This window comes from Talpa europaea (assembly GCF_964194135.1).
Source record: "Talpa europaea genome assembly, chromosome: 3".
Lineage (NCBI taxonomy): Eukaryota > Metazoa > Chordata > Mammalia > Eulipotyphla > Talpidae > Talpa > Talpa europaea.
Window position 1 is genome coordinate 141,288,424 of NC_140069.1, and position 15,939 is coordinate 141,304,362.

At 48.7% G+C, this 15,939-nt stretch overlaps 2 protein-coding genes across 3 annotated transcripts in view; both read left to right on the forward strand.

Annotated features, from left to right (window-relative positions):
• Window positions 1-3,737: 3,737 nt before the first annotated feature.
• On the forward strand, window positions 3,738-7,057 carry FMC1 (formation of mitochondrial complex V assembly factor 1 homolog; the record flags this gene model as incomplete). Its single annotated transcript, XM_084229209.1, has 2 exons — window positions 3,738-3,875; window positions 6,674-7,057. 2 exons carry the CDS (start codon window positions 3,738-3,740, stop codon window positions 6,875-6,877), a joined length of 342 nt encoding a protein of 113 aa, XP_084085335.1. The 3' UTR covers window positions 6,878-7,057.
• A 6,465-nt stretch (window positions 7,058-13,522) lies between these two features.
• Window positions 13,523-15,939, forward strand: part of LOC311167991 (putative RNA-binding protein Luc7-like 2) — a gene marked incomplete at both ends in the record, with an annotated part of 56,501 nt that continues 54,084 nt past the window's right edge. For both annotated transcript variants that reach the window (XM_084229205.1, XM_084229207.1), the window contains one exon: window positions 13,523-13,777. In XM_084229205.1, coding sequence (XP_084085331.1) covers window positions 13,717-13,777 — 61 coding nt within the window. The remainder of the gene's footprint in view (window positions 13,778-15,939) is intronic.

The window sequence follows — 15,939 nt, forward strand, 5'->3', positions numbered from 1 at the left end:
CACTGATAAAAGAAACAGGAGTTCTGTTAGGGCCTCCCTGGTGGCACAAAGGGTTAAGTCTCAGCACTATGAAGCTCTCTGCAGCCAGTGCAGTGCACAAGTTCGATACCCAGGCAGGGAGCTGACCCACATGGTGCAGCCGACCTCTTCTGTCTCGCCCGCTGCTCCCCCCAGCAGTGTATTTCAGTAGATCCACCTGCTCTGTCCCCACTCTGTCTCTAGTGAATCCTCTCACCCTGCCCCCCCACCTCTGGTCTGTATCCCAGTTCATATATGCATAAATAAATCTTAAACAGGATGCTGATCAAGAGCAAGATCCTGGCCCTTCTATTAATAGAGAAAAAGGTGGGTCAAGCTGAACAGTGGATTTAGAAGTTTAAGGAGGGTGAGTCCGCTGATACACTCCCAGCCCTCCCATCCATGGCTCCAATCTTATTAACAAGGTATTCCACTGATCAGTCCGTGGGATGCAAAGTACATCAGTCCACACCTGCCCCCATGCACCCCCGGCTTTCTGGGTCATATGTCGTGATGTATACCTATTGCCCCAGGGCCATCAAGTGTCGTGCTCTTGTCTAACTTGAAAGGAGCCTTGTACACCCACATCTTAATTCACAAGTTGGACCAAAAAGAAAAATACCAAACCGGCTTGGTAGTCAAGTGACTAGCAGAATAAGTTTGTGTAAGCTGCTGAGCTTAAGACTGCTCACACATTTAAGAGCAGCCAAATGGTTCCCAAGGTCACTATTACGTCACTGGAATCAATTCAGAATTGCTTTGCCAAATGATTTTCACTACACTCACGTTAGGTAGATCTAGCCTGGTATTCAGGTTTCACCTCTGTAAATGATACAATTTTCCATAAATTGTGTTACTGAGAGCTATTAGGAGCAAAAGAAGCAAACTGTTTAGGTTCCTGAATGTCTTAATGATGGAAATAAGGTAGCAACTGAAGGAGCTGCCTTAGTGTATCAACAGTCAAGGAGTTGGGCCTCCCTGGTGGTGCAAAGCATTAGATAGCAACACAACGGAGCTATCTGCAACCATTGCAGCACCCCGGCCAGGGAGGTGACCCACATGGCGCAGACCACTCCTGTCTCAACCGCTGCTCCCCTCAGCAGTGTATTTTAATCAATCCGCCTGTTCTGTTCCCCACTCTGTCTCTGGTGAATCCTCCCACCCTGCACACCTCTGGCCTGTACCCCAGCTCTTGTATGCATAAATAAATAATTCTTTAGAAAAAAAAAGTTAGAGCCATATCCCCTCTGAACAGGGCTGATAGCACCTGCGGGTACTGTTCTAGAGGTATCAGTTCCAGGGTTGGCCCCAAAGACCAAAGTGGATCAACATAGGGTCTACATGTCCCAACAAGCTATTCTTCATGACCACCCAGCTAGGTACCAAATGCCCCAAGGGACTGGGTTCTATCACTCTAAACTCACTTGGAAGACTTCTGCTGGTTTGTTGGGCCAAGGAGAAGTGCTATACAAGAACTCTCCGTATTTGAAAATATATAGTGTACTGAACAGCAAAAAACAAAAACTAAAACACACAAACTTCAGAAAACTTTAAGATACTGGGTGCTGAAACGAGACCTATAATGAGGCTGGGCTTTTGAGCAATCGCTCATGCTACATGAATAAAAACAAAGCAAAGCGGCTTTTTTCTCTAGAAAGTCTGTACATCTATTTTTACTCATGCTTCTTTTCATCTCATCCCTTTTCCTTCTCAACCTGGGACCTGACGGTGGTCTGCAGCACTGTTTGTTTGGTCTACTCTACTTTTAACGTTTTAATTAGTGGCCAATCCTAAAAAAGGAAGACGTAGAAAGATTTTTTCAAATATGGATTTCCAGGTTTTCATGGGGAAAAACGACAATTGACAGAGGCAAATACTGGTGGTTTCCTATCTCACCCCTTTACTCATGAATGTTCTTGCCATTCCTCTTCCACTGGAGTTGCCATTCCTGCCCAACAGCTTCTATCTCCTGGACACTGGGCCCAAGAGGTCGCCATTTCTTGTAGGTCGCCTCGAACTAAGCTGGCACGTGTGCCCAACAGGGAGCCGGCTTGGTGAAGAGCAAACTTTCCTCTTAACCGGATGGTTTTTAGAGTCAGCTAATGCCCTAGCCTGATAAGGAGATGCAAGGATAACAGGAGTAAATACAGGTGCACCCGAAGCTGAGGGCCTCGAAGACTCTGCCCGAGGCCCCCCAAGAGTAAACAGGATTATTGGTACAAGTGCCAGGGAAGGGGAGGAACTCGGAGGATGTGGAGAAAGAGAAGATCAGACAGGAGGAGCCGAGGGCGGGCGGGAAGAGGGAGACACGGGTCCAGTGACGGCCCCGGTCACGGAGGCAGGGGCCGGCGTCCATTACTGTGGAACTCGACCTCAGCGGCCCTGGGGAGGCACTAGGAGCCGTTAGACGTGGGGTAAGATCGCCGACGCCCACAAAGAGAAGGGAAGGGACTGGACCACGTTCCAGCGTCAGGAACGGAAGCCGAACGCGCACCCCTCCCGCCCCGCCCCCCAATCCCAACGGGTCCACGCCCGACCCGTCTACACCGCCAGCCGCCCTACGGCCGGGACAGACGTTCCCACCCGCCGGCGGCCCCACGGAAATGGCCTCAGCGTTTCCACCGGAAACAGAAAATGACCCCGGCGGACGCCACCTAACGGCGGGCTGGCCCCGAGCGAGGCCCCGACGCCCGCAGCACCGGAAGGGGTCGGCCGCTTCCGGTAGAGCCCGCGGCGCGGAGGCTCAGAGGGCGAGTCTGCGAGATCCGGCCCCCGTGGCCCGCGCGCTCGGCTCCGCGACGTCGCAGGCCCGCGTCTGCGCAAGCGCAATGCCCACCCCGCGGGCCCACGCGCACGTCTCGCCGTGCGCGCGCCCGCGCTCCGCCGGCGCCTGGGTGCTGCTTCGAGGGTGAAGCTTTCCGAGCTGTACGCGGGCTTTTGTCTCTGAACTACAACTCCCAGCATGCCTCGGCGGTGACACTGGTACTCGCTGTGGTATCCCAGGATAGGTTAGAAAGAAACTTAAATGACAGTGACGTACGAAAGAGGAAAAAAACTGAATACGTTGTTAAAACGCGTCGTTCACAGAAGCCCCAGTGGCCTAATGGATAAGGCATTGGCCTCCTAAGCCAGGGATTGTGGGTTCGAGTCCCATCTGGGGTGATCAGTCTTTTGTCTTTAAATATTCTTTCCTTTCTTACACAATTACATATAAAACACCCTGAGTTCGTTTCAGGTCTTTCACAATGGGAAGCGTGTATGTACCTTTATTAGCTGTTGGGCTACAGCCTGCGACAATAAGCACACGCCGCGTCTCTGAGCCCGTGGGATCTGGGGGACGGCAACACGTGTTATTTGGATATCGCTTCCAGAAATCATTCAGATACAGCTCAGAGTGTTCGGCTTTAACGCGACACCCATCCTTCCAGGCTCGTTTTTACTCGACTCGGTAGTCGGCCAGCCTGGGGCGTCTTAAAGGGCCCAGCCGGGGACGGGCGCCCTGTTCCCTCGCTGGGCTGGTCAGACCCCGGCCCTCGCGGACGCTCGTCTTTCGTTTGCTCTCCTCTGAGCGCCTGGGGGGCGCGTCTCCGCGCTCGATTAATAAGGCTCCGCGAGAAGGGAAGCGCGACGACGGCGGCTGCGCGCTCGATGGGCGGGGCCGGGCCGCCGGCCGGGGCGTACCACGAGGCGCGCGCGGGCGGGCGGGGCGCGGCGGGAAAATGGCGGCTCTCGGGTCCCCCGCGCGCACTTTCCGGGGCCTCCTGCGGGAGTTGCGCTACATGAACGCGGCCACGGGCCGCCCGTACCGCGACACCGCGGCCTATCGGTACCTCGTGAAGGCTTTCCGTGCACACCGGGTACGGAGCCGTGTCCCGGGGCGCCGCGCGTCCTCCCCGGGAAGGGAGGGGGCGCCGGGCCTGCGGGTCAGCCCGACACACACCCCGGCCCGGCCCGGCCCGGCCCGGCCCCGCCGCCCAGCCCTCGGCCGGCGCCCGCGGGGGGGGGGCACAGGCACCCTGAAGGGGAGCCGCCCCCCAGGATTTCATTGGCTGGGCTTGGGCTGGTTCGCGGGGAGAGGGGAAGGGGCCGGGGGGAGCGCGGGGAGCCCCAGCGCCGCGCCCCCCGCGGAAGCGGTCCTGGGGAGGGGTTCGTGACGCCGCAAGCTAATAAGGGGAAGAATATTGAGAAACGTGATCTACTTACGTTGTGTTCTCTCCCCCACCGAGAGGATAGGGCCTTGCAGAGCTGAACTGCAGGCCGAACGGCTTTTTCCTTCTGTAGCAGATAAATACGGACCCCTGGAAGGCCATTCTTGGGGCATTCCCTCGGGAGGAAACCCACACACCTCCCCCGCCCCCGCCCCCGCCCCCTAGGCCGGCATGTGGAAAATAGTTTCAATTTTTCCCATGGGACGCCTGAGGCTCAAGGACTTGTAGAACAACTAGAACTTGGATGCCTGGTTCCCAAAATGTGCTCCCATTTGACGGCTGCTTTGGAGTCGTGGGTCTGGCTTGGGTTAAAGTTGCAGCCTTTCTCCAAGACAGTAAGTTGGAGTCAGCTTGGGCTTCAGGGAGCAGTGTCGGGAAAGGGAGAACCGTTATGCTGACTTTTGAATATCTGAGCCAGGGAAGTTTGCGTGCAAAATGTTAGAACTAAAATTCAGGTAGTTTTTAAAAAGGCCGTGGTTAGGACTAAATACTGAGTAAGATGCGCGTGGGCCCTCTTAAGTTCACTGAGGAACCATACAGGGGATGCACTTAGAGTGAGGAAGTGGTAAGGGAGCAGACAACTGGACTCCTGGTATAAAAAAAGGGTGTCATCAGGAGGAACATCGTAAAGCTGGGACTTGAAGGATATATTGGAGTTGGCAAACAGTTGGTGTTGGGAAGATGATGATCCAGGTGAAGAAGGGGGAGAAGTGATATTGGCTAAACTTGGGGTGTGAAGGGTGCAGTGAGGTAGTGTTGGGCAGAAATTTAACATTTTTAAGAAGGTGACAAGATTGTAGTTGTACCTTATGGTGGCAACGTTATTTTTCTTGAGAGGCTTAGTGATGGCTCTGAAATAGCTTGAGAATGCATCTGAAATTCATGCTAAAATTTTTAATGCTTTTTTTTTTTTTTTTTTTTTATAGAGGCATGCTTTATTTATTTGTTTGCTGGTTTGTTTGTTTGTTTTGTTTATACATGCACTGGGTACAGTCAGAAGCGCGGGAGGGTGAGAGAATTCACCAGAGCCAGAGCGGGGAGCAGAGCAGGCAGAAGGACCGAAGTACACTGCTGAGGGGAGCAGCGGGCGGCAGGGGAGGTCTGCGCGCCATGTGGGACCCTCCTCCGGTGGCCGGGGAGCAGCCGGGGATGGAACCGGCGCCGCAGAGGCCGCGCGCAGTTTCGCAACCCAGCGCTCAACCGCTGCGCCACCGGGGAGGCCCCATGCTAAAATTTTTGTGGAACGTATATGAGGATGCGGGTGCTTTGTTTCTTTCTAGCTCAGCGCTAACTCAATAACCATCTATGCCTATTTTTTGTCTCCTTTCCCTAGCAGAGGGGTTCTCTTAGGGAGGAACCTTCCCCCTTTCTACTCAAGAAAAAGAGCTTTTTACTTCATTTGGTCTCTTGTAACTCACTTACTGTACATACATGTCGCACACTCCTCTCTCCCGACTCAGGCTTAGCTGAATGAAGATCAGTGTTCTCTCTTACCCAACATAGAATTCTTACCAACCTGGGCTGATATAGTAGAAATGAATGTTATCTTTGTTGATCTTTGACACTGGTGCTATCATAAATTTTTAATGAAAAATTTGATTGAAACAATTTGTTTTATAAGTACCATTTTCACGTGATCTGATAAACCACACATTCTAGTTTTCAGATTCCAGTCCTAGATATTAAAGTAAAGGTCAGGAAAAAGGTGATGTAAGCAATGGTAGCAAAGGCGTGACCCACATTTGGACAGGGCTCCAGTCGTCATCTTTTTCACCTTCTCTGCCACTTTTCTCAAAAGTCTTAGAACACAAAACCAGGTAAGGATAGTGCAGAACAATCTGGAAACTATGGTAAGGAAAAAATAAGGCGTGGCGTCATTGGGGACTTTGAATGAATATATTAAGATCAACATAATCCAGTTTTATGAGATGGGTAAATTTTGAGAGCAACTATAATATATGCTTATTTTATATATAAAATCATTTTGTTAATGTTTATTACAAAGCTTTTATTTTTCATACAAAATAAGTTTTTGATTTTCATTGAAATGGAAAGGCATGTGCAACCTAACAGTCATAGCAATGTAAAATAAAGCAGCCCTTCATTTGTGGGAAGCAGTGTGAAAGGGTATTCCTTAGGCAATATTAATGATCACTTACTTGGTTATAGTTCCCCCATTCACTCACCACTGAGTCTCTCTGGGCTTTAGTTTCCTCATTTGTAAAAGAGAAGTGTTGAAATGAGAGGACATGTTCCGGTATTAAAATTTGAGGCCAAACTCCTTGTAATAACTCTTCAGCTGGAGACCAGTTTCTGCATCAGTCATGCATGCGTCTGTGGTAGGTAGGGAGTACACACGTCCACATCACCTCAGTGCAGTTTACTTTTACTCTAGGTCATGTCTGCTGATTGCACAAGCCCTGTATCTGATCTTGCTGCTTTTCCAGGTCACCGGGGAGAAGTTGTGCAGAGCCCAGCATCAGCTTCATTTCCAGGCTGCCACCTATCTCTGCCTTCTGCGCAGCATCCGTGAACATGTGGCCCTGCATCAGGAATTTCATGGCAAGGGTGAGCGCTCAGTGGAAGAGTCTGCTGGCTTAGTGGGTCTCAAGTTGCCCCATCAGCCTGGAGGAAAGGGCTGGGAGCCATGAAATTGGAGCTTCCTGGATGCTGCCTTCATTCACGGACTTAATGATTTCTACCAATATGTATTTATCATTAAATTTTTTTGAAATTTAGGGGTTTTCTCTGTAATTTTGTTGACCGTTTCTTAGGTTTCATCTTTACTCTCAGTGAATTTATTGAACTCCATATTCTAGGCTGATTGCCTACTTGATCAACTAATATGTTTAACATATTCTCGCTCCCTCACATTATTGCATGGACATGGATAGGTTATTAATATCATTATGTTCTAGTATTAATGTAATGTTTTATTTGGGCAAATTGAAGAAAGCCAAAGGATTAGGATGGGTTAATGTTATGATTTCCTTTGTTGTTACAAAATTGCATATATAATAAAAAATTTTTTAAGAGTGATTTGAAGCTGAATTACCTTATGAGATAAACACTGGATTTTAAGTCAGGTAGACCTAGGGTTTAATCCCAACTTTATAATTTACCAGTTGTGGGATTTTGGGCAGGTTACTTGATCTGAGTTTGTTCCCTCTTCTGCAAAGTGAATGCCAACAAGGTGTAATTGCCGCGCAGGGTGGTCAGGGATTCGGTTAAAGAAATGACAAACAGACACACTTCAAAAAAGTGTAAATCTGAGTGCTCTTTATTTTAGTCAGTGGTCAGTATATGTTTTTTCTAAAGGCATAGGATCAGTGAACATCAAAGAAATCAGCTTGCTCATAGGTTTAGCTTATCATTGACAGGGCAGTGATTTATGTCCAAAATACATCTGGACCTAGCTGCATTCCTAAGTAGACAGGCTATTAACTCTTTATATTTTTGTTGTACTAACTACTACTACTACTACCTACTTATGTTTACTCATAATTAATTGTCATGGGTGAATTTATATTATAATGCAGTTAATATCAAAGGTACTAAAGTTAAGCACATAATAGATTATTAAACTAACAATTCTATTATAACACAGTGTTTAGTAATGTTTCATTTGCATTAGCCTAATTATTAAATTACGTATGTTTTTTAATTAGCAATCAATGACCAGAAAAAGGAAAGATTTTAGAGAGACAGTTGTAGCAGAATAAAGTTTGTGGGCCTTGAGAAAGCGAGATAAGGTTCCAGGTGGTCAGCATTTCTTTTAATCATCTTTGTGGCAGCTTCTGGTGGTCGTTATCTCTTGGCAGGCATTCGGCTTCTCTGCATCTTAGGGAGTTTGCTGTTCTCCCCCTGCGTGCATGGTTCCTTGCCCACACCGGACCTCAGGGACCATGGCAACAGCCATTAGCCCTGAGGGTCACTGCAGGGGGAGGTGCAGCAGTAATAAATGAGAATAATATTTGCATAGGACTTGAAACGGTATATGAATACCTCATAAAATCCTACTGTTTCCATCTTTTTACTACACTGCCACTGTTTTACTGTGAACCCTTCTCTAAGCCCTACCCACCAGTCTTCTGCAGTATAGACAAGTCCTTATGGTTTAAATAATTACAGGCCATTTCTGTCTATATCTAGTCAACCTGCCTCTGATTTATGGCCTTATTAAAAATTAGCTGAATTTTAGAAACATTGATTCTGGAACACAGCCTGCATTAGTGATAAACTTTCTCTACTGGGAACAACCCACAACTCAGGGTCCTGAGACCTTGGCAGTGTGTTCAGTTATTGTTCTGGTTGCAGGTGTGATGTGCTTTATCACATCCCTTCACTTCACTCTCTTATCCTCTCCTTTAAGTCCTCTGCCTGAATTCTGTTAGCACTTCCATATGCTCAAGCCTCCTCCAACTAAAAGGCCCTCTTGAATCTATTGCTACTGCATTACTTCAGATCTCTTTCTTACCTCTCGCATCTCTTCTCTGAACCACTGCCTTCCCACACTGGGCTATTTAACTCCAATTGCTCTCTATAATCAATCCATTTTCTACTATGCACAGAGCTTATCTTGTCACTCTCCTACCTAACCCTTCAAAGTTAAACTTTTTGAATTTATTTAATGCATATAAGAGCTGGGGTGTAGGCCCGAGTTGCAGCGGGGGTGAGAGGATTCACCAGAGACAGTGGGAGCAGAACAGGTGGATTGACTGAAATACACTGCTGAGGGAAGCAGTGGGTGAGACAGGAGAGGTCTGCTCGGTCATGTGGGTCAGCTCCCTGCCTGGGGATCGAACTCGTGCTGCCTTGGCTGCCAATAGCTTCATAGTGCTGAGACTTAACCGCTTGTACCACCAGGTGGCCACAAAGGTAAGCTTTAACAAGGACATCCAAGATCTGGCCCTACCATTTTTCCAGGAGTCATGTCTTGCAACATTTTGCTGTCCCTTATGTGTGGAAAGCTCTTTCCCCTAATCATAGTATGTTAAATTTCATTTTCTGTTTCTCTTAGCAAGTATTTCTTGATCATGGTATCTCCCCTGCCAGGTAAGTATACCTAAGCATTTCTGAATGCCTGTTTGTCTCTGACTCATATCAGTATCCTTATCTTGTTATTTTTTTTTTAAATTATTCATTTATACAAGCACTGGGTACAGTCAGAAGCGCGGGAGGGTGAGAGAATTCACCAGAGCCAGAGAGGGGAGCAGAGCAGGCAGAGTGACGAAGTACACTGCTGAGGGGAGCAGCGGGCGGCAGGAGAGGTCTGTGCGCCATGTGGGACCCTCGCCCGCTGGCGGGGGATCAAACCGACGCTGCCAGAGGCTGCGGGCAGCTTCACAACCTAGCGCTCAACCGCTGCACCACCAGGGAGGCCCCTTATTTTTTTATTCTTAAAAAAAAGTGAAAGTGGGGCCTCCCCGGTGGCGCAGTGGTTGAGCGCTGGGTTGCGAAGCTGCCCGCAACCTCTGCAGCGCTGGTTTGATCCCTGGCTGCTCCCCGGCCACCGGAGGAGGGTCCCACATGGCGCGCAGACCTCTCCTGCCGCCCGCTGCTCCCCTCAGCAGTGTGCTTCGGTCCTTCTGCCTGCTCTGCTCCCCGCTCTGGCTCTGGTGAATTCTCTCACCCTCCCGCGCTTCTGACTGTACCCAGTGTTTGTATAAATAAACAAAACAAAACAAAGTTAAAAAAAAAAGTGAAAGTGTCCTTTTTCAAATAACATGATTTGTATACGCTTTTTGCCTTTAATTACTCCATTTTTTAAATTTGTATATACTTATTTGCTTTTATTGAGGTAAAATTAGTTTACAACAGTATGATTCAGGGGATAAGTTCATACCTCTTCCACCATCAAATCATAGTCCTTTACCTAACTCCTCCATCAACCATCTTGCTCAGTTCAGGGGTGGCTCTTGCTGTTTCTCCTCCCCGTAAACTTTGGGTGTTTTTGTATTTTATTTTATTTATTTTTTTAAATGCATTTGCAATTTTCTGGTGAAGGCTTGCAGTTTTTTTTTTTTTTTAAAGATTTATTTATACAAGCACTGGGTACAGTCAAGCATGGGAGGGTGAGAGAATTCACTAGAGCCAGAGCAGGAAACAGAGCAGGCAAACTGACGAAATACACTACTGAGGGGAGCAGCGGGCATGTTAGGAGAGGTCTGCATGCCATGTGGGACCCTCGCCCCGCAGCCGGGGGAGGCCGTTTTTGTATTTTAACTAGAACTTTTTCTGTCTATACCGTAGTGTTACTAGTACCCCTGCTTGTCTTTGGTGTTAGGGATACAAAATGCATGAATGTTTACATTGCAAGACTATGTGAAGGGAAAATAAATTTGTGTTGTTTTGAACTAATGGGAGTTTGAATCCAAGGAATTTTGTAATTCACCTGACTAAAATGTAATTTATACAGATCTTGAATTTTTAAATCTACATTTAAATTAATAGGAGTCATGTTTGTAAAATTTGATAGTAGGTATATGCTGATACCCTAAGAATAACTAGTATTAAATTTTACTATTATAACTTAAATATTTACTATATATGTTTATAAATTACAATAAAGCACAATGATGGTGCTCTGGACAGGTAGTAATGTGTGTTACTTCTCCCCCTTCCTAAAAAAAAAAGTATGTTACTTGTACTTACTCTGATTTTTAATTACCTAATTTCTAGTATGTATAGACTAACCCTGCTTTTATGTAAGTTCCTGTATCGTTATGAATGTTCCTTGCTCCAGAAGAATATCATTGTTAGGATGTACATATAGATAAACTTTTAGTTCTAATTCTTTTACTAATTGTACTTTGGATTAACCCTTCAGTTGAAGACAACTGAAAAAAGTGAATAAAACATTTTTTTATGCTAAAATCATTAAAGAGATAATACTGAGTCAAACCTCAAGAGAAGATAAGAACATGTAGCATATAAACGCACATTTTTTGCTTCAGGTCATTTGCCAATTTAGTAGCAATGTTTCAGTACTGAAATTGAGCTGTACTTTTTGGTGGGTTTGGTGGGCTTGGAGGCAGAAGGCAAAATGCCTACCAAGGTAGGCACTCCAATATTATACCCACTTGAAAGTGGGAACCTGAAATTTACCCTCAACCTGGAAGTAAAAAAAGTCCTTGATGCTTTCATCCCACATTTTGTCACTTTGATGGTCAAGAAAAACAGGACTTCAACCCGTATTATGATGGTCCTTAGCTAATGTCTTCAGTTACCTATCAAGAGGAAAATAGTGGCCTCACTGGCAGCGCAAGTGGTTGAGTGCAGTGCTGGGAAGCTATCTGCTGCCTCTTCAGCATGGGTTTGATCCCCACCTGCAGGGGAGAGAACACATGCTGTGCAGACCTCTCCTGTCTTGCCCACTGCTCCCCTCAGCACTGTATTTCTGTCAGTCTGCCTGTTCTGCTCCCCACTCTGTCTCTGGTGAATCCTCTCACCCCCACACCTATGGCCTGTACCCCAGCTCTTGTATGCATAAATAAGTCTTTAAAAAGAAATAAAACTTCTGAAATTAGAAGGGGGGAGGGTAATAGAGTGATTAAAAGGCAGGGAGAAAAAGGTGAGAAAAATAATGGGTGAGAAAAACAGACAAAATAAGAGCCTTAAATCTAAACATGAACAATTACATGAATATTAACAAAATGCTTCAATTAAAGACAGTAAATATAAGATTAACATAAAAATAAAACCCCAGCTATATGCTGTTCATAAGTGGTACAAATAAAGCAACCATAAAGTTGATACAAAAACTAAAATCTTGTAAGGATAGTATTTTTCAGGAGATTATACTGTATGTAAAATAAGGCACTGTCCTCCAGGACCTGTTAGTACATTTTTCTTTCATTGCAAATCACTTTCAAAAGAGTTATTCCTGCAGTGTATGTGGAGGTGTTTGAACTTTGAGTTCTCTGGGTAACTGGAGAAACACTTGCCTCTAAAGGAGTTTACTGAAGACGTGATTCTAAAATTTTTACTAGCCCAGTATGCATTTAAAGGGACCTTGGGACTATGATTGCTATTTCATGTTAAATAAATATTTAGTAATCTTGCTAATAAGTTTCAAGGTGATGCAGACGCAATTTCAATGTAAAAACTTACCATTATTTTTTCAGAGTGTCTAGGAAACACCTATGGCTCAATTGAAGGAGAATTTAATCAAAAAAGTTCTGACACCAGGATTAGGCACTGTTAGCTCCCTCAGGTCCCATAACGATGCTATGAGGTGTGTTTGTTTCTTTCTTTTAGATACGCGTTTAAGAAATAAATTGCCAACAGTCCCAGTTAGTAAGCTGGTGGCCCAACGTTCTGAACGCAGGGTGCGGGCCAGCTCCGCCACCACAGGCTGCTTTCAGGTAAATGCTGCTGCTGCGGTGACAGGGCCTTACTCAAATGTCTCTCTGAAGCAGGAAAGAAAGTCTCTGCGAGCACCTCCCCTTTCAGACACTGCTGGATGCCCAGGGCTCCCAGTGTAGACCCGCCGCTTCCTGCGACTCTGATGATCAACCCTCGCGGACGAGAGGGCCTGTCTCCTAGCGAGTCCGCGCGGGTGTTGTTTCCTGAACTTGACTTATCCCAGGTCGGGGGGGGGGGGACCCCACGCCCCCACGCATAAGGGAGGACACGGGCCCAGACGCCAGCGCCCGGGTCCCCGAGGCTGGCGCCGGGCGGGGAGCGGGCCGAGTCCACCCGGTTCCGGGTGGGCCTGAGGCGAGTTCATCGGTGAGGCCTCGCCAGGAAACCGCCCACGTTGGCTACTAACTCAGCCGAGGCCCCGGGCACGGGCCCCACGTACTCCCCCCCGGGCCGGCCCCGCGGCCCTTTGGCTAACTCGGGGCCGGCGGGGCGGCCCCGCGCGCCGCACGGGCCGCATCACCGCCGCCGCCAGCGTGCGGTTTGGCGCCTCGGGCGGATCCGGCCTGGGGGGCGGCGGAGGCGCCCGTCTCGCGAGATCTGGGAAGGGGCGGGAGAACCCGCGTGCACGCGCCCGAGAGCCGTTAGGGCGGGCCGCGGCCGGGCGGCGCGGGCGGGGCCAGTGCAGTTGGACGCCAGTTGGTGGAGGCCCTGCGGGAAACGACTCAGCGCGAGGAGCGTGCGCGCGCACGGCGGCGGCGACGAGCGGCGTCAGCGCCTGGCGGGGGGGGCTGACGGCTTCTGGCGGGTGGCAGTGTCGGCGGAGAGCGCTTGCTTAGCCCGTGTCGCCTCAGGCTCAGGAGCCGGGCGGAGAGCGAGGGAACGGGGGTCGCTCTCGGGGGCTGCTGCTTTCCACGTCCGCGTCGTCGGGAGAAGCGCAGCCCGGACGCTCCGGCCGCCCCTCCGGCTCCCTTCCCGCACGCCTCGAGGCGGCGGCAGCGGCGGCGGCCACCGAGGCGGCGTCTCACCTTCCCCCACCCCTCCCCCGGGGCCCCCTCCCGCCCGAAAGGGCCCGGTGTGCGCCCCACCCCCGCCCGCCCGCCCGCCCGCCCGCTACGCCGCCGCCATGTCGGCGCAGGCCCAGATGCGCGCGATGCTGGACCAGCTGATGGGCACCTCCCGGGACGGTAAGCCGCGGCCGGCGCCGGGGGGGGGAGGGGCGCGGGCCGGCGGGGCCGGGGCGCGGGGGCGCACCTGGGCCGGCGTGTGGGGCTGAGGAAGGGGCTCCCGGAGTGGCAACACGCGGGCCCGGCTCCCGTCCCAGCCAATCGGGGCCGGGCGGGCGGGCGGGGGGCGGCGACCGTGCGGATTGGCGGGAACGGCTGCCAATGGGGTCAGGCGGGGCCTGCGGCCGCGGGGAGCGCCGGCGCCGGCCGTGTTGACTTGGCCGGGACGGGGGCGCCCACGTCGCTCGCGCGGAGTTGGGCGGCCCGCGCGGTCGCCGCCGAGGTGCCTGCGGATCGCTCGGGCCTCCGGCCCCAGGGCTGCTTCCTTCACCCCGAGCTTTGGGATCCCCCCCCCTCGCCGCCGCCCTCCTCACCATCCAGGGAGAACTTTGTGCCCACCCCCCGCCCGGGCCCGGGCCCGGGCCCGGGCCCCGGCCCCCTCCGCTCCGCCCCGGGCCCCCCGGAGCCCCCAGAACCTCCCTCCCCCTGGGGCCACCATCTGACCCAAACCATGGTTTCTTGAGGCGGGTGTCTTTGACCCCATTTTATGAAAAGATTTCTGGCCTGCTCTTTTTTTTTTTTCTCCCCCCTCCCCCCCTCCGAGAGACCTCCATTTTGTCAGACAATTTAATAATAGAGGCTTTGTTCCGTAAATATTGACAAATCTTGCATGTGCCCCCAATAGAACCATTTGGAAAATTCGGTGCCCAGTGAAGTGGAATTGAGGGCTTTAACGATCCTTCTAGGCATCTAGGTTAGCATTTGTATAGAAGACCACAACTTGCTGCACATCTTTTTGTCATAAAGAGGATTTCTAAGGAAAAGATGAAATGCTGTTGCTTTTTTGGTGGCGGTGGTTAGTCATGGACTCTTTCAGACTCAGCTCCAGCCCATATCTCTGTGGAGGGAAGGACTCAGAAACAAAGCAAGGAACTTGCTCTTTTTTGTATGATGCTTATTCAGGCAGTTTTTAAATTATTAAATGTTTTTTTTCCTTGACAAGTTAAATTGCTTGAGGTAAGAGAAAGGACATATTTTTGACAGTCTCACCATTTACTTGAGTGCTTTGCAGAAAAATGTGTCAGATTAAAACATGTATTGGATTCAGGTATTTTTAGCAACGCATGTTTAGAACGGCTTTTTCAGTATTCACAGTTCAGTGTTAATAAGAACCACATTGGGAAATTTTCTCTGTGGGTAGATGGCAGACCTGCTTGTGCAGAGAGTGGAAGGTTGGGAAGGAAATGAACATTGTGTAATAATTCCTTGAAAATTTGATTGAAAATGCCAGGAGAGACAGTTTTTACCCTGTATCATTTTTCACTTTCAGATAAGAACGCTCATTTTATAACTGCAGCCTGTCTTCACATTGCTCCTTTCCCAGTATGAGACGGTTTTGGGAAGGGGCTTAATCCAGGATCTAAGCGGAAAGAATAATCCATCTTTGTAAAAGTTACAGAACTCATTTAATACTTTACACGATCCTTCTAATCCCAAATAGATACCACTTTTGGTACCTTCTGCTTGAACGGAATTTCCTCATTTTACTGGGAAGGGTAGTTGGATCAAAGAAACCACTATTACCTGATAAATTTCCAAACAAGGCAGCCAATGTAGTGTTGCAAAGCTAAATTTAAAAACATACATATAGATATTCCTGCATGTGTAGTCAGCAGAACATGGATGTCCTAAAATCCCTTCTGCTTTGTATACAACTTTATATTTTTTATGTGTCTTGTTACTGGATTTTTTTTTTTTTTTTTGCCTCCAGACTAAGGATTTACCAATGAACTTATGTTTACGAGTCCACGATAATATTTAGCTGAAATAGCTGGATTTTCACTGCTGTGTTGTGCCAAAAGTAAGAAACTTGTACTACTTTCAAGGAAAAGGAATGCTTTTTTCAGATACCCAACTTAGTTCTTTTATGTATGCAAGATAAGAATCAGAACATTCTTTTCCTTCTTACAAATAGTTACTGAGTTTACATATTTCATCTTATGATTTAGGGCCTTTAAATAATTAGGTGGTTCTTTTTTTTTAATCACACAGTCAACTTGAAGTTACCCAGGGATAGTGGAACGTTGATACGTTCCTGAATAACAAACACCATGTAATTTGAA